Genomic DNA, 22,039 nt, shown 5'->3' on the forward strand with positions numbered 1-22,039 from the left:
TGCTGGCTTCAGGTGTCTGAAATGTTGGGTTGTCTCCCAAGGCGGCTTTCCTGCTTTTCCAGTAGCAATGCATCCTTACACCTGTTCTTTGTTTGGATATTTTTCCACAAAATCAGGCCATTCTGGGGGTGGTGTGTTTCTCAGCAGTAGGGTTGACCTGGCAACCCCATTCAGTTTTACTCTGTTGTGTGGGGCCAGCAAAGGGCAGGGGCCTAACCTAGTCTTTCTTTGTTTCAGCGCGTCTGTTTAGGAATTCTGAACTATTTCAGATCTGTTGAACGAACGCTGACAATCAACACTTCAGGCCTTACCATGGTTGCAGGGAGTCTGGTCCCCACCACAGAGGACAGTTCCCGGGTAAACATGGCAAAAGGAGGCTTGGGCATCTTGCAAGGCCTGGGAGCTCACCGCTATGTCCACGGGACATCTGCTGAGCACAAGGTGAGGTCAAGATTCGAGATTTTTTTCTCCCTTGATTATCCTGTCTCCCAAGCGCCCTTCTTCTTATGTAGCACCTGGAATCGGTTAACGTGATGGAATGACAGGTGGGGGGTTCTTAGGGATATGCTTTTTAAAAAAAAAAAAAATTAATGTTTATTAGTTAAACATTAATTTAAAATAAAATATAATAATAATAATTTAAAATGAAATTTAATGGTTTTTACTGTATTTTATTTTTTAAGTTTTAATATAATTTATTGTCAAATTGGCTAACATACAGTTTGTACAGTGTGCTCTTGGCTTTGGGGGTAGATTCCCATGGTTCATCGCTTACATACAACACCCAGTGCTCATCCCAACAGGTGCCCTCCTCAATGCCCATCACCCATTTTCCCCTCTCCCCTACTCCCCCATCAACCCTCAGTTTCTTCTCTGAAAAATTTAATGTTTTTTAATATTTATTTATTTTGAGAGAGAGAGAGAGAGAGAGACAGAGTGTGAGTGGGGGAAGGGCAGAGAGAGAGGGAGACACAGAATCCGAAGCAGGCTCCAGGCTCTGAGCTGTCAGCACAGAGCCCGACGCAGGGCTCGAACCCACGCACCATGAGATTATGACCTGAGCCGAAGTCAGATGCTTAACCAACTGAGCCAGCCGGCTCCCCAGGGATATGGCTTTTTAGAAAAATGCAGTGTCCACTTGAGAGTAGGCAGAGAGCAGTAAAAGCAGCCCTGGAGGACACATGAGGAAGGAAGGCATTTCAGCTGCAGGTTTGTTGACTTTATAGTGAGCAGAACATGAGGAGGCCTTTATGTTATCCTAGCCTGAGAACCACATGTCTTTACAGAGACGCTCTCATAAGACCCTTTTTGACATTGTTAGAGGTACCCTTCTGCCTCTTTCCTGTTTTTCAAGCCCCAAGTGAAAATACAGATTAGAAAACAAAGGTAGAAAAAAATTGGAAAGAGCTGGACAATTAAATATCGTTCATCCCTGTAAAAGCGTGTTTGCCCGTTGGTACTTTTAATATCTCTTGAATATATTTTTCTATAGTCCACTAAATTCATATCAACTCCCTTTCTTTAGGAATAAAGTTAAAAGTGCCTACAGTTTCTTGGAATATGGCAGACACTCTTGCAATATTTTCATTTCAATCTCTAGAAATTGTATTCCTGAAGGTAGGATTTTATAGGAACTTAATCTTCTTAAAAGATAGTTTGACAGGGGCGCCTGGGTGGCGCAGTCGGTTAAGCGTCCGACTTCAGCCAGGTCACGATCTCGCGGTCCGTGAGTTCGAGCCCCGCGTCGGGCTCTGGGCTGATGGCTCAGAGCCTGGAGCCTGTTTCCGATTCTGTGTCTCCCTCTCTCTCTGCCCCTCCCCCGTTCATGCTCTGTCTCTCTCTGTCCCAAAAATAAATAAAACGTTGAAAAAAAATAAAAATAAAAAAAATAAAAATAAAAAAAATAAAAAAAAAGATAGTTTGACAAATGTGAAAAATAAAATCTAATTTGCTACAAAGCAAGTTGAATTTTAAGCTCATATGACCCCTGACTTAAAGCTCGTCATGTCTATAAGGCTGAGAAATCTTATTATCAACTGTCATCCATAGGCAGTCTAGAGTAGCTCTGTCCAATAGAAATACAACACAAGCCACGTGTATAGTTTACAATATTCTAGTAGCCACATTTTAAAAGTATAAAGAGGGGTGCCTTGGTGGCTCAGTCAGTTAAGCTACTGACTCTTGACTTCAGCTCAGGTCATGATCTCACAGTTCCTGAGTTCAAGGCCCTCATTGGGCTCTGCACTGTGACAGTGCGGAGCCTACTTGAGATTTTCTCTCTTTCCCTCTCCCTCTCTCTTTGCCCCTCCTGTGTACTCTCTCTCAAAATAAATAAATAAACTGGGGACTCCTGGGTGGCTCAGTCAGTTAAGCATCCAAATCTTGGTTTCATCTCAGGTCATCATCCCACGCTTTGTGAATTTGGGCCCTGCATCAGGCTCTGTGCTGACAGCTCAGAGCCTGCAGCCTGCTTTGGATTTTCTGCCTCCCTCTCTTTCTGCCCCTCCCCTGCTCTCACTCTGTCTCTCTCCCTCTCTCAAAAATAAATAAACTAAAAAAATTAAAAAATAAATAAGTAAACTTTTAAAAATTAAAAAAATAAAATAAAAAATAAATGCATAAATATGAAATTAACTTTAATCATATAATCTATTTAACCCGATATATCCAAAATATTATCATTTTAACATATACTCAATATAAAGAAATAATTGATGAGATACCGTACTTTTTTTTAATGTTTATTTATTTTTCAGAGAGGGAGAGAGAGATGAGTGCAAGTGGGGGAGGTGCAGAGAGAGGGGGGGGGAGACACAGAATGTGAAGCAGGCTCCAGGCTTCAAGCTGTCAGCACAGAGCCTAAATCGGGGCTCAAACTCACAGACCACGAGATCATGACCTGAGCTGAAGTTGGATGCTTAACCAACTGAGCTACCCAGCCACCCCTAATGTACTTCTTTTTTTTTTTTTTTTTTTAATTTTTTTTCAACGTTTTTTATTTATTTTTGGGACAGAGAGAGACAGAGCATGAACGGGGGAGGGGCAGAGAGAGAGGGAGACACAGAATCGGAAGCAGGCTCCAGGCTCTGAGCCATCAGCCCAGAGCCCGACGTGGGGCTCGAACTCACCGACCGCGAGATCGTGACCTGGCTGAAGTCGGACGCTTAACCGACTGCGCCACCCAGGCGCCCCCATTCTTTTTTATACTAAGTCTTCAAAATGTGTTTACCTTATATATACAGCACACCTCCACTCAGACAAGTCACATTGCAAGTGCTCAATAGCCACATGTGGTTAGAGGCTACTGTATTACAGAATAGAGCAGCTCTAGATACTGAAAAACATTTTATTTTTCCATCCAGTCACCTAGGGTCCAAGCTTCACTCAGTATATGGGAGACTTCTCTTTTTGGTCTCCTTCACTAACAAGTACCATCCCCCATCCGCTCCTCATACACAGTGTTGCCCCTCTGCCCCTCTCACTTGATCCTAGCTCGTTAGTCAAGTCTAGTAAGTATGCCCCTCAGTGGAGCTAGAGGGCAGGGTAAGATGCTTCTGAAATGAACACACCTATAAAACAAACACATCTTTCTCTTGCTAATATTGAGCTGACCTCATACCATAGCTGTGCTGTTATTTGCTAATAGATTAAAAAAAAAAAAGAAAGAAATTTTCTTACCACTGAGCTCTCTCTCAGTTTGTTTGTTCTGGGATGGAGTTTGGGGGTAGACACAAAGGAAGGGAGGGGAATCAAATCCTATTCTGCCCATCAATGGCAGGAGGAGCTTCTGAAGGGTGTGCAGTATTACTGTTCTCTGCTCTCATAAATGACAGGAATAACATCTCCCTTGGAAGCTGCCAGAAGCTACTGCTATATGTGAGAAACTCCAGGAGGTGGCCTTCTTTCAGAGTCTTTAGTACGACCATGTGGTTTAGTTCCGTGTGTGTGGCCTTGTCAACATTTAAACTGGAATGTCCAGGCCTAACTATGTGATTTTTTCCCCTGTTGGGGATGGTAGGCACAGATGCTAGTTTGTTGGGGGTGATCCCACAAGGCCCAGGGCCAAAACTGGGCCAAGATCATTGCCCTTACCAGCCTGGGGAGCTGACATTGGAGAAGCCCCTAAGATGGAGACCTCTTCCCTGGATGGAGGAAAATCTTGAGCTAGTATTAATAAGCGCTCACTCTGTGACAATACCCAAACAGGAAAGCACCTACCACCCATCATGGGCACTTTATGAGTTTACTTTAAGCATGTGGCAGAGTAGAAGGAGCCCCCAAATGAGACGTGACAGGCTTTTCCTGCACATCTGACCGTAAGCAAGTCTCTTTTGACATGGAGGTCTGACATTCCATGGCATGTTCGGGATCTGCCTGGACTTGGCATGCTAGTAGCAGAGGTTGTTATGAGTAAGTGGAGGGAATGAGGAGGCTGCAGAAAAAAATCAGGCCAGTCCATTAAAGGCTAGGTGCTCTTTAGGATAGGGACCAGTTCCAAGGTTGGTGGGGAGCAGAGAATTTTAAATAAGAGAATGGCCCTCTTCATCGCTTTATAAGTTTCTCACGATCTTTGCCCAAATGTGATCACGTTCATTCCCTTGCCTGAAGGCCTTCAGGAGTATCCTGTTTCTCCTGAGATAAAGTTCAGGCTCCTAGGCACAGTCTTCAAGGCCAGGCACAATCTGGCCCCCAACCTCTTGGACCTCATTTCCCTCCACTGTCTCTATATTTCCATTCTTCTGGATCTGGGCCTGGCCCTCCTCTCAATGGGCAGAGCTGTTCATGCCTCTGGGCCTTGTACATATTGGCCCTTCTGTCCCTCACTTCCTCTTTCCTTGGCAAGTACCTACCCTATCCAAGAGTCCATTCAAATAACACCTCTCTGGAAGCCTTCCTTATATCCCCATGCAAAGCTGAATGGTTCTCCCCATGGTCTAACTCCATTACAGCACTCAGCTCATTCATTTCTTCATTCATTCCCGCATTCATTCCACAAATATTCTGATCAGTTTACTAGGCACTGAGGATACAGCAGTAACCAAAACTGGCACAAATCCCTGCCATCATGGAACTCTTTAGTGGAAAGAGACAGACATTAAATAAATAAGCAACATATATAGAATGTCAGATGGTTTGGCACCAAAGCTTCCTCAGACTTCCTAGTTCCTTGCAGTTGGGGCCTAGTGATGAGCTTTGGCCAGTGGGCTGTGAGCAGAAATGACATGTCACTTCCAGACCAAAGTATTTAAGAGCTGGTCCTTGACCCTCGAGCTCTTTTCACTTGCTGTAGCCATTGGAAGGCACTTATTGAGCCACAAAATAGAAACATCCTGGATCACTGGGTCACTGTTGGAAAATGGCTGCCTAGAAAGCAACATGTTCTGCAGTGGACTCTGCATAAGCGAAAAATTAATTTTAACTGTAGGCCACTGAACTTTGGAGTTCTCACAGAATAACCTAGCCTTTGTAGACTAGTGAACATGGTGATAGGCACTGTGGAGAAAAATTAAGAAGGAAAGGGTGATAGAGGTGGAGGCTGGTGATGGGATGTTGAAACTGTAAGTAGGGTGGTCAGGGAAGGCCTTACTAAGAAGGTACTATCTGAGTAAAGACCTGAAGGAAATCAGGAAGGAAACCACATGACTGACTGGGAGAAGAGTGACAGACAGGGGAAAGCCAATGCAAAGGCCCTGAGGCAGAACCGAGGATAGCATTGTTGTAAGAACAGCAAGGAGTTCAGCACAGCTCGAACGCATGAGGGGGAAATTGGCAGGAATTATAGTAGGGAGATTGGAGGGGTGGGGAACAGATTGTGTAGGGCCTTGTGGACCATTTCAAGGACTCTGACTTTGAGTGAGAATGGGAGCCACTGGAGAGTATTGAGCAGAAGAGTGATGTTATTTGATTTACATTTTAACATCTATGCTGCTGCATTGGGAATAGACTGAAGATACTGTAGGACTAAATAGACTAGTTAGGAGATTATTGCCTTAATCAAACTAGAGGCAATGTGTCTGAGAAGACAGCACGGTGAGAAATGGTCAGATTCTGGACATACTTTGAAGGTACAGCCGGTATGATTTCCAGGAAGATAGGATGTGGAATATAGAAAAAGAGAAATCAAGATTGATTCCAAAGTTTGGGTCTCAGCATCTGGAAGTTTGGAGTTGCCATCATCTGCCATCTTAGAATGGGTTTGTTAGGAAGATCAGGATCTCAGTTTAGGATTTAGAAATTTTCAGATGCTTATTAGATGTTCAGGTGGCAAAAAGAAACAGAAAGTTGGATATGTATCTTTCATACAGTAGGCATTAAATAAATATTTATTGGGCAGAAGAAAGGCTCTGTTCATTAACAAAATAGTTGTGACATCACAAAAAGACAGTGTACATGAAATTACAAAGTATATCATGCTGTTCAAATGAAGAACAATTTGCTACAATAACAATATTATACTTATCAAGGGAGACAGAGATAGATTTTTAAATTTTCTTTTAAAAATATTTGAAAGATTATAGCCAATGGGTTGAGTCATTCATCTGACGATTTTTGGTGAAATTCTTATACTGGGCTATTATTATCTGCAATCAATGTAAAGATTATCTAGAAAAAGGTAAGCTGGTCAGAGAAATATTGTCTAATTGCCAAAAGGCCTAAAATTCGTATTAACAAGTGATGGTAGAAACCGATGGAATGAAGAAAACAAATGATGGGCCACCAATTCTACTATATTTACTATATATTCAAATAGTTATCTTGGCATCAGTTAATTTGCAGTCTTAAAAACATACGAATCTTTCCAAAGATCAGATTATTTCTTACCCAAACAGATAATTATTGCCTTCCCCTTCCTGCCACTCCTCTAAGCATAATATTGAAGGACCAACTGTCTAGACCACAGAAACTTTAGAAGGGGGAGCCTTCCACATAGTTGTGGAAGAAATTAGAAAGGAAATATGATAATGGCTGAGACATAACCCTGCATGAAGTAATTTGTCCATCTAGTCTTTGAAATTCATCTCCTATGGACATAAGCACACATTTCAGAGACAGGAACTGAGGGAAGAAAAGAGAAGGAATATGTATGTCTATGTAGAGGGCTTGAACAATGAGGCGCTGGTGGGGAGAGTGGAAAAAAAGGCAATTTAAATAGATAATGGTAGTACAGTCAGCATCTTGACACTGCAATGCTTTCCATCAGCTTCAGAAACTCAATCTAATAGCTGTTTCTTTAGTTTTAGAAAATGCCCCAGCACAAGAACATTGGGAAAGTTTTTCTCCGATAAAGTGGATAAAGGACTCCACACTAAGTTGTCCCTTTTCTCCTTAAAGAAGAGCCCAGTTTGCATAACAGGTGATAGGAGCTAAAATGCCCACAGCAAAAGCCAATATACTAGCTTATAAATCTAAGCAAGCTGTTTAACTTTTGTATGTGATGTCATTTTCTCAGCATGTTTTCTGGTTTTCATTGGTGTTTATCATTTTATAAGAAACAATACTTTCAGTTTGGGAACTCCTAGTCAAAGGAGGCGCCTAATTATTAAAAAGTTGTATGCCTAGGTGTGCCTGGGTGGCTCAGTCGGTTAAGCACCTGACTTCAGCTTGGGTCATGATCTCACAGTTTGTGAGTTCGAGCCCCGTGTCAAGCTCTGCACTGACAGCATGAGCCCACTTTGGATTCCCTTTCCCTGCCCACTCTCTGTCTCTCCCCAACTCACTCTCTCTCTCTCTCTCTCTCAAAAATAAATAAACTTAAAAAAAATTTGTATGCCTAAAGAATAGCAAAAAGCAGAAATTGGAGCCCTTGTGTACTGTTGGTGGGAATGTAAATCATGCAGCCACCATTTACAGAAGAACAGTATGCTTCTTCAAAAATTTAAAGATAGGAATACCATATGGTCCAGTAATTCGACTTCTGGTCCAGCATTGAAAGCAGGGATTCAAAGAGATATTTGCACACCTATGTTCATAATTATTATTCTATTTGCCTATTCTATTTGCCTATTATTCACAATAGGCAAAAGGTGGAAGCAATTCGAGTGTCCATTGACAGATGGTAAATAGGATATATACATAAAATGGAAAATTAGTCAATCTTAAAAAGGAAGGAAAATATGACACAGGCTGCAACATGGATAAAACTTGAGAACATTATGCTCAGTGGAATAAGCCAGTCACAAAAGGACCAATACTGTATGATTCCATTTATATGTGGTATCTAGAGTAGTCACATTCACTTGAGACAATATGGAGAATGGTAGAGGCCAGGAGTTGGGGGGAGAGGGAATAGGGGTTATTGTTCAATGGATACAGAATTCCAGTTTTGCAAGGTGAAAAGAGTTCTAGAGATGGATGGTGGTGATGGATGCACAACAATGTGGACTATAATTAATGCCACTAAACTGTAAACTGAAAAATAGCTAAGATGATAAATATTATTTATATCATATTTCATGTATATATGAAAAACTGGGCCAATGTCTCCTAACCTTTTTTTCATTATTGCTTCCCCCACAAGGACTCATTTTAGACTTTTTTCCCCAACAGTCCCCCTCCAAAGAAATGTTAATACCAGAGATATGCCACATATGTGTATAGTATGTATATCTGTGCTTTATACCATAAAAAAGTAAGATTTTTTTGTCCTCCAGGAAATACTTTTCTTAAAAAAATGTTTATTTATTTTTGAGAGAGCACAAGCAGAGGGAGGAGCTGTGAGAGGGGAACAGAGGATCCCAAGCAGGCTCTGTACTGACAGGCTGACAGCAGCAAGTCCGATATGGGGCTCAAACGCACAAACCACGAGATCATGATCTGGGCCAAAGGCAGATGCTTAACCGACTGAGCCACTCAGGTGCCCCTCCAAGAACTACTTTTTACCCTGGACATTATCACCCCCATTGAGAATGCATTTATTAGGTGTAATGACATGAGGTGAGAATCCATGAGGGCCAAATACAGGATTTCTGACTGGTATATGTTAGAAGTACAAGTAAACATCATAAAATCATAGACTAAAAGAAATCTGTGTACAAAAATATAAAGAACTATCTCTTCATCCATTCTTTTACTTATTTTCTAACTTTTTATGTGTTAGGCCCTCTAATAAACACTGAGGATACAATAATGAACAAAAATATACATGTTCCTTACCCTCATAGTACTTAAAATCCAGTGAGTGAGACAAATATTGATCAATACTCACACAAATAAATTTAAGACAACAACCTCAGTAAGTGCCTCAAAAGAGATACTTGGTGTTATAGGGAAGCCAGCAGGAGTTCCCTGTGAAAGTAATGATAGAGCTGAGGTTGGAAGGTGAAAAGGCTTTAACTAGGCAAAGGAGGAAGGAGATCTTTCAATGGAGAGGAGATAGATTGTGCAAAGACCTGTGCAGAGAGAGAGTATGGCACTCACAAGAAACCAAAAGACATGAATGGCTGGGACACAGTGATCCAGGTGGAAAGTGATGCAAAATGAAACTAGCCCAATGTTTCTTGAACTTGGCACTATTGACATTTTGCGTTTGATAATTCTTTTGTTGTGGGAGGCTGTCCCAACCATTACAGGATATTTAGCAGCGTTCCTGGCCTTTACCCCCTAGATGCCAGTAGCACCTACCTCCAAGTTGTGACAACCAAAAATGTCTCCAGACATGGCCAAATGTCCACTGGGGAGCAAAATCACATTTGGTTGAGAACCAATGGAGAGAGATAGGCAGGGGCCAGACTGTGTAGGCCCTGTTAAGGAGTTTTGCTTTATTCTGTAAGTGATGGGATGCCTTTCAGGAATATTAAAGTGGAGGAAACAAGACAATCAAAACTGCATTTCTTTGTTTTTAATAATTTTTTTAATGTTTATTTATCTTTGAGAGAGACAGAGCATGAGTGGGGGAGGGTAAGAGAGAGAGGGAGACACAGAATCTGAAATAGGCTCCAGGCTCTAAGCTGTCAGCACAGAGCCTGATGTGGGGCTTATACTTGTCAACCATAAGATCATGACTTGAGCCAAAATTGGAAGCCCAACCAACTGAGCCACCTTGATCACCCCTCAAAACTGCACTTCTAAAAGATCTGTCAGCAGTGAGTAAAATGAGGGAAAAGAAACTCAGGCCAGAAGCAATGTCGATAGACCAATTAAGAGGCTAAACCAGTTTAGAAGCTCCTAGACTTTCCTGGTGAAAGCTAATTACAGCTTGGACTAGGATGGTGGGTGGTGGAGATGCAGAGAAGTGATGGATTGGAAAGATAGGAAGTCAAATCAACAGGAGTTGGTGATAGACTAAACATGTAGGGTGAGGCAGAAGGAGATGGCAGGAATGATTCATGCTAGAGGAAGTGACTGGGTGATGGTGCTGTTGACCAAAATGGGCAAGTTGGAGATGGCCCAGGTTTGTGGGAGAAACACAATTTTATCATATTAAATTTGAGGGGCCTTTGAGATGCCCAGGAACAGATGCCAAATAGGTCATTGGATATGTGGGTCTGGAGCTCTAGGAGGCCTGGATTACAGATACCAGGGAGCAAATGGTCTAGAGAAGGTAATCTCAGCAGTGAAAGTATACTGCCTCCCAAGGAAGGAGTATAGGAGGAAAAGATGAGGTCCTAAGACTGGGTCTTAAGTGTGACTCCTGTTTAATGACCCGATAGAGAAAAATACACCTCAAGTATCAGCAAAGGGATGGCTGGAAAGTTGGTGAGACCAAAGAGAAGGTGGGGTCTCAGGAGGCCAGGGAAATGAGTGAGTCAAGAAGCAGGGAGTGCACAATGTTTACAGCAGCGCTATCAACAATAGCCAAAATATGGAAAAGAGCCCACATGTCCATCGGCTTTGGAATGGATAAAGAAGCTGTGATGTGATGTGTGTGTGTGTGTGTGTGTGTGTGTGTGTGTGTGTGTGTGTGTGTATGTGTGTATATATATGATGGAGTATTACTCAGCAATCAAAAAGAATGAAATCTTGCCATTTGCAACAATGTGGATGGAACTGGAGCGTATTATGCTAAGTGAAATTAGAGAAAGACAAATATGACTTCACTCATATGTGGAATTTAAGATACAAACAGATGAACATAAGGGAAGGGAAGCAAAAATAATACAAAAACAGGGAAGGGGACAAAACATAAGAGACTCTTAAATATGGAGAACAAACAGGGCTGCTGGAGGGGTTGTGGGTGAGGGATGAGCTAAATGGGCAATGGGCATTAAGGAGGACACTTGTTGGGATGAACACTGAGTGTTATATGTAGGGGATGAATCACTGGATTCTACTCCTGAAATCATTATTCCGCTGTAAGCTAACTAACTGGGATGTAAATTAAAAATAATAATAATAGGGGCGCCTGGGTGGCTCAGTCGGTTAAGCATCTGACTTCAGCTCAGGTCATGATCTCGCGGTCCGTGGGTTCGAGCCCCATGTCAGGCTCTGTGCTGACAGCTCAGAGCCTGGAGCTTGCTTCGGATTCTGTGTCTCCCCTCTCTCTGACCCTTCCCAGCTCATGCTGTCTCTCTCTCAAAAATAAAAAACATGAAAGAAAGAAAGAAAGAAAGAAAGAAAGAAAGAAAGAAAGAAAGAAAGAAAGAAAGAAAGAAAGAAAAAGAAAGAAGCAGGAAGTGTAAAACTGTGTCACATGCTCCTGAGAGATTACATAAGATGGCTAAAGACAGTCTGCTGGATGTGGAGAAAAGGTCACTGTTGGTCTTAGTGAAAGTGGTTTGGTTTGATGGAGACAGGAGTCAGATGGAGATGGGTGAGGAGTAGGAGATGAGGAAATGGAGACAGTGAATGCAGATCACATCTTGGGAGGTTAGATTGTAGGGAGGAGGGGAGACAAAAGGTGGGACCTGGGGAGGGGCAAGGGGATATTTTGAAAATGAGATGGATGTGAGGGGCACATGAGTGGCTCAGTCGGTTGAGTGTCTGAGTTCGGCTCAGGTCACGATCTCATAGTTCATGGGTTTGAGCCCCATGTCAGGCTCGCTGCTGTCAGCGAGCTTGTCAAAGAGCTTGCTTTGGATCCTCTGTCCCCCTCGCTCAATGCCACTCCACTGCTCATGCTCTCTCTCTCTCAAAAATAAATAAACACTTAAAAAATAAAATAAAATAAAATAAAATAAAATAAAATAAAATAAAATAAAATAAAATAAAATAAAGGAGAGGGATGTGAGCATGTTTCAGTTTCAGTTGGGAAAATAGCTGGCTGCAAGGAGTTGGGTATCCAAGAAAAAGGGAAGCTTCAGAGATGGGAGGGAATGGTCACAGAGAAGGGGAGCAGGGTTGTTCCCCGTAGAACAGAAGGAAGTGGAGAGGTGGGTGTGAGCCAGCGGGTCTGTGTGAGGGGAGGTGGAGAAGCAGAGGGGCTTCTGCTGAGACAGAGTGAAGAGTGGGCATGAGGTGGGCTTGAGAAGAGTGAAGTTTGAAATTGTGAGAATCATTATCAGAAAAATTATTCTCAGGATGCAACAGTTCCTCGGTCATCTGAGAGAAATTATGATTGGAATACCCAGGTTACTTGCACTACTTTCCTAGAGTTGCCATAACAAAACATCACAAAGTGAGTGGCTCCTAGCAACCAGGAGAGAACTTTATTCTGTCATAGTGTTGGATGTTACAAGTCCGAAATCAAGGTATGAGCAGGGCCATGCTCCCTCTGAAGTCTCCAGGGGAAGATCCTTCCTTGTCCCCCCCTAGCATCTGGCAGTTGCTAGTAATCCTGGCTGTTACTTGGCATCCTTGGCTTCTAGATGCATCACTCCAATCTCCACCCCTGTCCTCACATGGCTTTCTCCCCTCTGAGTCGGTCTCCATGTTTTCCTCTTTTTATAAAAACATCAGTCATTGGGAGCTCCTGGGGGCCTCAGTCGGTTAAGCGTCTGACTTCTGGCTCAGGTCATGATCTCACAGCTGGTGGTTCAAGCCCCACATAGGGCTCTGTGCTGACAGCTCAGAGCCTCTAGCCTGCTTCAGATTCTATCTCCCTGTCTCTCTCTCTGTCCTTCCCCTGCTTGTGCTCCCTCTTTCTGTCTCTCTCTCTCAAAAAAATTTTTTTAATTAATTAAAAAAAAAAAGAACATCAGTCATTGGAGTCACCCTACTCCACTATGACCTCATCTTAACCTATGTATGTCTGCAAAGGCTCCATTTCCATATTAGGTCACATTCACAGGTTTCAGGTGGACATGAATTTTAGGGGAACACTATTCAATTCAGTATATATATTACTAAGACATGAGATTGTGTTAATGCATCTTTAAAGTATTTGTATAATTAAAATGAAAAAGTCTTTAACAGCTCATGTGTATAGATCTCAAGTGCTTCATAAGCACAGTGTCAACGTGCCCCCTGTAAAACTGTTGTGGTATCTCCATTGTCTCTGTGTTACAGGTGAGGACACAGAGGCCAAGAGTAGCTGAGTGATTTGCCTAGGGTGAGATCCTGGCAGAGCTAGGCCCAGAACACAGGCACCCTGACCAGTAACACTCAGCTCTATTGCCTGCCTTTTTCCAGGTAACCTGGAGTTAATCAGAACAAAACTTAATCAGCTATTTATCTATGTCACTACCCTTCCCCGCCAACATTCTTTGCTCATATCTCTTTCTCTACATACAGTGCTTTATGCATTCAGCATGTCTGCAGCTCCATACTGACAGCCTACTGCATGAGAACAGAAGCCTACTGTTTGGCCCATTTGGGCTGGCAAAATATAACTCTTTCTTTTCCGGTAACTTCTGGGCTTGGCTTTCTTTCCCCAGGTCCACAGCATCCAGTTCATGGAGTTCTCAGAAGTGGAGAACCAGGATGACTACTACAGCATAGACGCGGGTTACGTCTACACCCAGGACCAGCAAGGAGTGCATGTCATGTATGATGAAGCCTTGAGTGATCTGAAGGAGCTGGAGGCAGAAATGCTGCTTGTAGCCAGCCATTACATTGAGAAAGAGAAAGGTCAGAAGTCAGATTTTAAAAAATCAACCAGCCAAACAAATAATAAACACTAAGGGCTCTGTTTAACACCTTCCACCTGGAAACATAAATGCATATCCAATAGTATCTGAAAACTCAGTAAGTTCATACACCTCCCCTGTTTTAGAGAAGATATGGTTCTGCTTCTAGCTCAACTCCCTCTTCTTGTTGGAGACTGTGACTCCTCTTTCAAAGCGTGGTTATAATTCTGACTGTTGTTTAGACTCTGTTTGTTCCCCACCAGGTGAAGGGGGTGTCATGCAGTGCCCCGAGGGAAGCAAAGTAAGGGAGTGAAGGTAATAATTCTTTTTTCCTAAGTGACAAAAAAGTGATTGACCTTGGGGAAACAGCAGTTAGAAGCAGAGACACCCTAGAGTTCCTAACAAAAATCCAGCAGGATAAGCACCAAAAGGAGAAATCATTACTCAGGGTAATCAAATAACCTATACTATGGGTTCTCTTCTTCCTTCTGGCGTCACTCAAATGTATGCAATTCTAGAAATAGGTGAGGAAAGAAGAATCCTTTTGGAATAATATGATGACATTAGCATTATATTTGGAAAGAGCTTAGAGTTTCTAGACATATTGCAACACCTAAAAGGAAATTTAGCAAGGGTTTGTGCTATTTTGTAATATATGTGGTTGGTAATTGAGAATAATTCATTTTGGGGTGCCTGGGTGGCTCAGTCAGTTAAGCGTCCGACTCTTGGTTTCTGCTCAGGTCATGATCTCACAGTTCATGAGTTCAAGCCCCACGTTGGGCTCTGCATTGCCGGTGTGAACCTGCTTGGGATTCTCTCTCTCTCTCCTCTCTACTCCTCCCTCTCTCTCTCTCTCTCAAAATAAATAAACTTAAAAAAAAGAATTTTAATATTGATATAAAATACTGCTCAAAGAATGTTTGACAACTAACCTTTCAGAGCCAGACAGAATTAACTTAACATTGGATTGAACTCTGCCCTCTTTGTTACAGACCATGGGTGTCTGAATCATGGGATGCAGTGATGGCATCCAACATTCTAGGGCATTTAATTTCAACTTTTAGCTTTTATCTTTACTGGTTATTCTACATACTGATGGCATAATTTTTATTGATATTAATTTATAATACTGTGCAACTGTTTCAAGCTGCTAAGAATTTAATTTGATTGAAACAGTCAGCAGTTATTTAGCCACATGAACAAGACCATCTTTCAACCGAGCTAGTGAATATGTAGTCATCCGTTGTGGAATGATTTCCCAACCTCTGCTGAAGAAATTCCTGATCAAAGTCTTTTTCTTGTTCAGTACCCATCATATACGTGATAATTATTGAACTCAAAGTTCAGCACCTGAAACTCTCTTACTTTTTGATATTTCAGTCTGAAATAGACCACTCAAAAATTGAAAGCAATACTCATGCTGGTATTGAAAAATTAACATTAATATAGTGGGAAAATATTTTAGCTGAATATAATGACAAGGATTACTTACCTTTATTGATTTAAGTTAGGAATTAACATAATTAAGGAATATCTTAGAAACTTCTCTGAGAAGTTTTTACTTGGCTAATATCACTTGGAAGAGCAGGGTTAACCTGGGTTTGTGGTTAAACCACCAGGGACCTATTTTTAGAGAAGGTGAAATGTATGTTTTGCCTTTAAATTACAGGTTTGAGGATATTTTCGTGAAGATTTCATATTAACTGAATTTTGGTTGTATTTCTAAAATTAGCCTTTAAGACTAAAATAAAAAGTGGAAACAAAAACCTCTATTGACTTAGAAGTCAACAAGTGTGAACTTAGGTCCTAGTCTTGGCCAATGGCTCTCCAGCTGATTCTTAGGAACCCCTGTGACTGACTCAGTGTTTTCATTCCTGAGATGGAGCTGACAGTTCAAGGGCTGCTTTTCAAATGAGAATAGCTCCGTGGAAAGGCCTGTCTCTGATCATTCTCATCCCCCTTCTCCCAGGTCACAAAGAGGGCAGCAAGTCAAATACTGGCCAGGACTGGGGATGGGCCCATGCAAGCGTGGACAGATTTGCTGTGCTGTATGACATATGGACCTGGGAAGCAGCTCTTCTAGAAAATAAGCGCCAGGTATTTCTCCCTAGAAAACAAAACATCTGTTAAACTTTCTTACAAAACCCAGTATTTAAAACAAACAAAAAGCCTGTCTTTTGGGGCAGCTCCTAATAAAGTATGTAATTATTCTATTTAAATAATCTCAGCTAGTTGTAAGGGTGTGAATAATAAGTTTATTTTCTTGTGGTTCCTTGTTAACAAAAAATAAAATGTGAAGGGTACCACTTTATCTTATAGGCATAATTTGTTAGAGGGCTGTATAATTTAGGATCTTATATACATGTTTTTAGTGAGAATGGGTGATGATTCCATTCACATTCATTGTCCTGTCAGGGACGAGCCTCACTTTGCTACACACAGACACCCTGACTTTATTATGGCCTTTAGAAATACACCACATGTGGGTGGGGCAGGCAGTTGGGCAAGGTATGCTCAGCACAGCAAGTTACGAGGGTGAGTTTAAAGCAATGAGATGGCATCTTGCTAAATTCATCATCATACCATCAATGGCTCATATCCTAGTAATAAATGAGACACTGCTCTTCATTTGTATCCACAGCATGGATTATTAGCCCTTCTGATGGTCACCAACTCTTGGGAGTTTATTCATCAAACATTAAGTATCTCCTCTGTCTCAGGAACTATTCTAGACATTAGGAACATATGGATAAATAAGAGAAGATAATCTCTGTCTTTAAGGAATTCTAGTCTATAAAAGTTGACCCAGTCTCTAAATAAAAATTACAGGTGACTCACAGCTTACAACTGAGGCACACACAAGATCCCCAGAGACCACCGCGGAGGGAGGAATTTGTCCTGTGGGGGGCTATTGGAGTAAAGGAAATATTGGCAAGTCTTCTCAGAGGAATAGATCTTTATTTAATCCTGTTAGTAAGAGATGTGTAAGATGTTGTCTGTCAGAGAAGGAAAAATCCTTAAGCAGAGGAAACAGCATTAGCGATGTCAGGGAGGTATAAAACGAAGATGGTGAATTTGGAGAACAAGAGGACTTCTATGGCTAGGCTATAAAGGCATGATGAGAAATGAGCTGAATGTGTTTTGGGTGCAGCCTGTGAAGGGCCTGCTAATCCATACAACATTTACAGTGTATTTTATGAGCAAAGAGGAGCCATCGGTGAGTTCCAGTAAGGGAGAAATACGACCATAGCTCCGTTTTCACCAGTTGCTGGGGTATTCGTGGGGAGAATAGATTAGAGTGGAGCTCGTGCAGAAGAGCAGTGCAGTTATTGCAACAGTGACCTGGAGAGGGAAGACGGGACCTACACCAAGGATGGAACAGTGACAACAGGAAGGAGGGCAGACTTGAGAGCACTTTGTAGAAATGGAAATGTTGGGATTTGAAGACCAGACGCTGGGGTGAGAGTTTAATAAGGGTGGAATTAAAAAGGACTTTCTCAGGGTCAGGGAGGAGGCTATTAACTGAAATGGAATGCAGGAGGAGGGGCACTTTGGAGGGGAAGGTAATACCGAGTCTGCCACAACAGGCATGTGAGGAGAGTTTGCTAAAACTCAGGTGTGAATGTTTTGTGGGAAGTATAGGTTTGAAGGTCAGGAGCAGATATGAGCTGAGGTATGAAGGTGAACGTTGAGCCACAGTAATGAATCAAATAACTAGGAAAAGCCAGAGATGTCTTAAATGCAGCCCTGGGTAATTCTTGAATTTAAGGGGAAGATCACAGAACAAGAATCCTTGAGGGAAACAAGAAGTAGCCAAAGAAACTAGAGGACAAAAAAGAAGGGATAGTGTGATAAGAGCCAATGAAGGGGGGTGCTTTTAATTAGGAGAGGACAGTTACTAACTAGTGTGGCATGCAGCGAAACATCAAGAAAGAGGACTCCTAAACACCAGGCAGTGGGGTCAGTCCCCAGGGTCACTGCCAGCTTCATAGGACTCTCAGAGGAGGTATGGGGGTGGAAGCCAGCTTACAGTGCACTATGATGTGGTCAGAAGATGGGGAAGTGGAAATGTTTTCTTTGAATTGTTTTTCTAGTAGATTAGATGGTTAACCATTTCATCTACTCTCTGGTCTATTACTCATAGAGATGTAGGTCACCCAATTTTTGTAAACACCTGGCTGGGCTTAAAGGGTGAGAGCCTCGGGCTTTGAAAACCGTTCCTCTTTTCAAAGGGAACTGGCCTCTACAGAGTTTGCATCTGCACCCTTCATCTGCCAGTTAGAAACTTCCTTTGATCAACTAAGTGAGAGATCTAGACTCAGAGTGTAGCGACTGAAAAGGCTACATTAAATGTAAATAAGACAGAATCCCTGAACTCAACAGGTTTATTGTCGAAACATGAGTTTTAAGCAGCCCCCCTTTTCTGGGCTCTCTCTCCCCACCTTCCCTTTCAGTGCTTCCAGGCACTCTATGGAGGCCCCAGGCAGGACTCAATGGCAATAGAAGAATAGAAGGGCAGAGAGGACTGAAAAATCGATTTCTCCACACTTTGGCATGCACTTCATTCTGTGCTAAGCTACCAGGGCTGTTCACTAGTTTCCTCTATGGTAAATGAAATTATTTTAACTTAAAAAAATCATTGAAAACGCCTCCCCCCTTTCTACCCTGACAATAAGTTCTCTATAGAAACTGAGCTATCTGTGCCAAAGCTGTGAAACGTGGCCTTCTAAATCAGAAATTCTGTCAAAAGAGCCTATTTCTAATGGATAAACCTTTGTGTTATCTAGAGTACAATTGATTTCTCCCAGTCCTGATTCTACTGTTCTGCCAAATATATTGGAATCCCTAAAGTTAAAAATTGCTCAAACACACTGGGCTGTCTTAAATCCTGAAAGTAACCATTTTGTGTGTAAACTCTCATAAAATTAGGGCTGATGTGAATTCAGGTGAATTAAGGAACTCTTAGAAAAGCCAGGCATTAGCTGTCCTGGCTCCTAAGTGACACTTGCTCCACATGCTAATTCTCTCTACAGCCACCAGAGGACACATTTTCAGGGTAATTTGAATTAGTGTTTGTAGAACTAAAATAAATAAATAAATAAATAAATAAATAAATAAATAAATAAATAAATAAATACCTGTGACAGTTGTGGCTAGCACTGATTTTCTGTTTTGTACTTGCATTTGATCTAAAATGTTATTTTTTTAAGTTTTTTAAGTCCCAGAAATATAAGACACTTGAAGTAAAAATAATATAAACACAGAAAGGTTTGAGATTATTCGTTTTGTTTTTTTCCCATTTTCTCCAATATTTGATGCCTACCCTCAATGTGTACCACGCATTATTTTGCCTGAGAGTTGGCCCTTGACACACACAGGTGACATTTGACAGGCGAGGAAGACTTCTTAGACAAATACCAGCCTAGAGTTTAAATGGAAATGGGCCAGTTAGCAAACAGATAATACATAGAACCTGTGAGGCAGAAAGTTCCTCGTCTTTCCCCTGTTGGGAAAGTATTAATAATAAAATTATGCAAGGGTCCATCTGAGAGTTTCTTGAGGTTGAGGCCAAAGCTTAAAAAAGCCTAATGAATTTTTTAAAAGAGCCACGTTTTCCTTTTCAACAACTAGTGTTGCCAATTAAACTATGACAATATGCGGGACATACTTATACTCAAAAAGTGTTTGCTGTTTATCAGAAACTCAGATTTAACTAGGTGACCTCTATTTTTATTTGCTAAATCTGGCAATCCTGTAAACAACAAAAGCGAGGTTGGCAAATTAGCACCAACCTCTGCAACCTGGTATCAGCAGATTGAAATCACCAGCAAGAACCCTCCCCACAAACTTCTACCAAATAGCCAAACAATAGGGCTCTTTGTACAAAAAACAGGTCAAGGCATACAAATACTATAAACCAGCTCCTGGGATTGCCTTGGCTCAGTCAAAAAGGTTCAAGTTAGTCCAGAATGATTTAGGGAAGTAATTGTTTCTTTCCTAATCTCCTCACCTAGGCTATTAAGTGACACCTTTCTTACCTGTCACTCCCTCCTTTCTGCTTTGTCCTCTACTATTTAATTATTGAATGTTATTCTAGACTAGAGCTCAGCAGAGACAACCGGTAACTTAGATAACCCTGCTTGTTCAATTTTCCCCAAGGCTCACTTACAGGGCGGGAGATCTCCACCTTTCTTCATTCCTTGATCTGAGATGTGTGAGTTCCTAACCTACGAGTGCATTGTGTGTTCTGAGATTTTAGCCTCCTTTGGTGCTTTCCCTTTCATGCTAAGGTTGGCCTAAGGTCCCTGAGTCCAATTTCCCAAAGGGCATCCTGCAAATCCAGATGCTAAATAAAGTGCCCTAGGATCTCCCTCCTTGTGCTTTAGCATTGAAGCCCAGATACTGCACATCTGTTAATAAGACAATGTTTGATTCCTACTCTGCTATTGATTCTTGAGTGTTTACCTCTCTAGGGAGTCTTGGAAGCCATGATTAGCAAGATGGAGACACTCCTGGCTTTTCCTGCCACATATTCATGTAGTGCTTGCACCTTCTCAGTTCTTTCTGGTTTTGTATTCTTTTCTTAGCTATGGACTCCACACAAAGAGAGGGGCTTGTTATCACCTTCAGGGAAATTTCTTATTTTGTTAAGAAGAGGGTTGACTTCCTGCCCCAAGCCACCAGGAAGACCAACACCCAAGGAAACAAAACACACTCTTTCTCTGATGCATCTCAAAGTGTGCTAGGCTGTCAGATTGGTGGAAATTGCAACCTCAGCAATTCACTCCTTTCTGCCAATTAAATCCACACACTGGGCAAGCCTGTGTGTCTTTAAAATACATAGATAGATAGATAGATAGATAGATAGATAGATAGATAGATAGATAGATATACATGTCTGTATGTATGTATATATATTGTTTTAGCTCAATTTTAGCTAATTTATTGTCAAGTTAGCTAACATACAGTATATATACAGTGTGCTCTTGGTCTTGGGGGTAGGTTTCCATGATTCATCACTTACATACAACACCCAGTGTTCATCCCAACAAGTGCCCTCCTCAATGCCCATCACCCATTTCTCCCACTCCCCCCACCCCATCAACCCTCAGTTTGTTCTCTTTATTTAAGAGTCTCTTATGGTTTGCCTCCCTCTCTGTTTGAAACTACTTTTTCCCTTTCCCTTCTCCCATGGTCTTCTGCTAAGTTTCTCAAGTTCCACATATGAGGGAAAACATGATATCTGTCTTTCTCTGACTTATTTCACTTAGCATAGTACTCTCCAGTTCCATCTACATTGTTGCAAATGGCAGGATTTCATTCTTTCTCATTGCCAAGTAGTATTCCATTATATATACAAACCACATCTTCTTTATCCATTCATCAGTTGATGGATATTTGGGCTCTTTCCATAATTTGGCTATTGTTGATAGCACTGTAAACATTGGGGTACATGTGCCCCTATGAATCAACACTCCGGTATCCTTTGGATAAATTCCTAGTGCTTTGGTGATATGACTACGATGGGAGCTGACACCTTCCAGAAGAGTGAACCCTCCATAAGAGGAGCTAGGGAAAGAAGACTGGGAAGGGACATCTTGAGCTAAAACTCTGAGGGAGGAAGTGTTGGATTAGATCAGTAGAGGAAAGGAATCTGTTCTGTTGTGAAATGAATGGAATAAAACTTCAGAAGCTTCCAGTGAAAGCTGATTTATCCATCAGGCAATGTGGACTTGGTGTTTAGGATCTAAGAGCTTTTCAGGTACCATTGAAAATGTTTGGGATTTGAGAAAAAAAAAACTTATGCATTACTCTGAAATATGAAAAGAAAATACAACATAGAACGCAGTAATGCTTAATCACATGTCAGTAAAATGTAAAAACATTGTTAACTCAGCACTTATAAACATTTCTTTTGCATCTGAAAATTTCTAGATCAGATCTTCTCACTTCTCAAGAATCTCTGAATATATACTGCCCAGAAATCATAGCCAATCATTAACTCAAAGTGATGTTTGTAGCCAAATTGAAAAGCAAAATTCTAAATATCATTTAACATTTTTACAGAAAAAAAAAAAATTGAATGGGATGTGAGT

The 22,039-nt window shown here is 41.5% G+C and overlaps 1 protein-coding gene across 1 annotated transcript in view; it reads left to right on the forward strand.

Annotated features, from left to right (window-relative positions):
* Nucleotides 1–22,039, forward strand: part of LOC112862683 (uncharacterized) — a 187,853-nt gene that overhangs the window by 63,097 nt on the left and 102,717 nt on the right. Inside the window, exons 14-16 of the mRNA XM_086707547.1 lie at nucleotides 238–441; nucleotides 13,752–13,944; nucleotides 15,913–16,040. Coding sequence (XP_086563673.1) covers nucleotides 238–441; nucleotides 13,752–13,944; nucleotides 15,913–16,040 — 525 coding nt within the window. The remainder of the gene's footprint in view (nucleotides 1–237; nucleotides 442–13,751; nucleotides 13,945–15,912; nucleotides 16,041–22,039) is intronic.

This window comes from Puma concolor, chromosome B2 (genome assembly GCF_028749965.1).
Source record: "Puma concolor isolate L17-30 chromosome B2, mPumCon1.1.hap2, whole genome shotgun sequence".
NCBI lineage: Eukaryota > Metazoa > Chordata > Mammalia > Carnivora > Felidae > Puma > Puma concolor.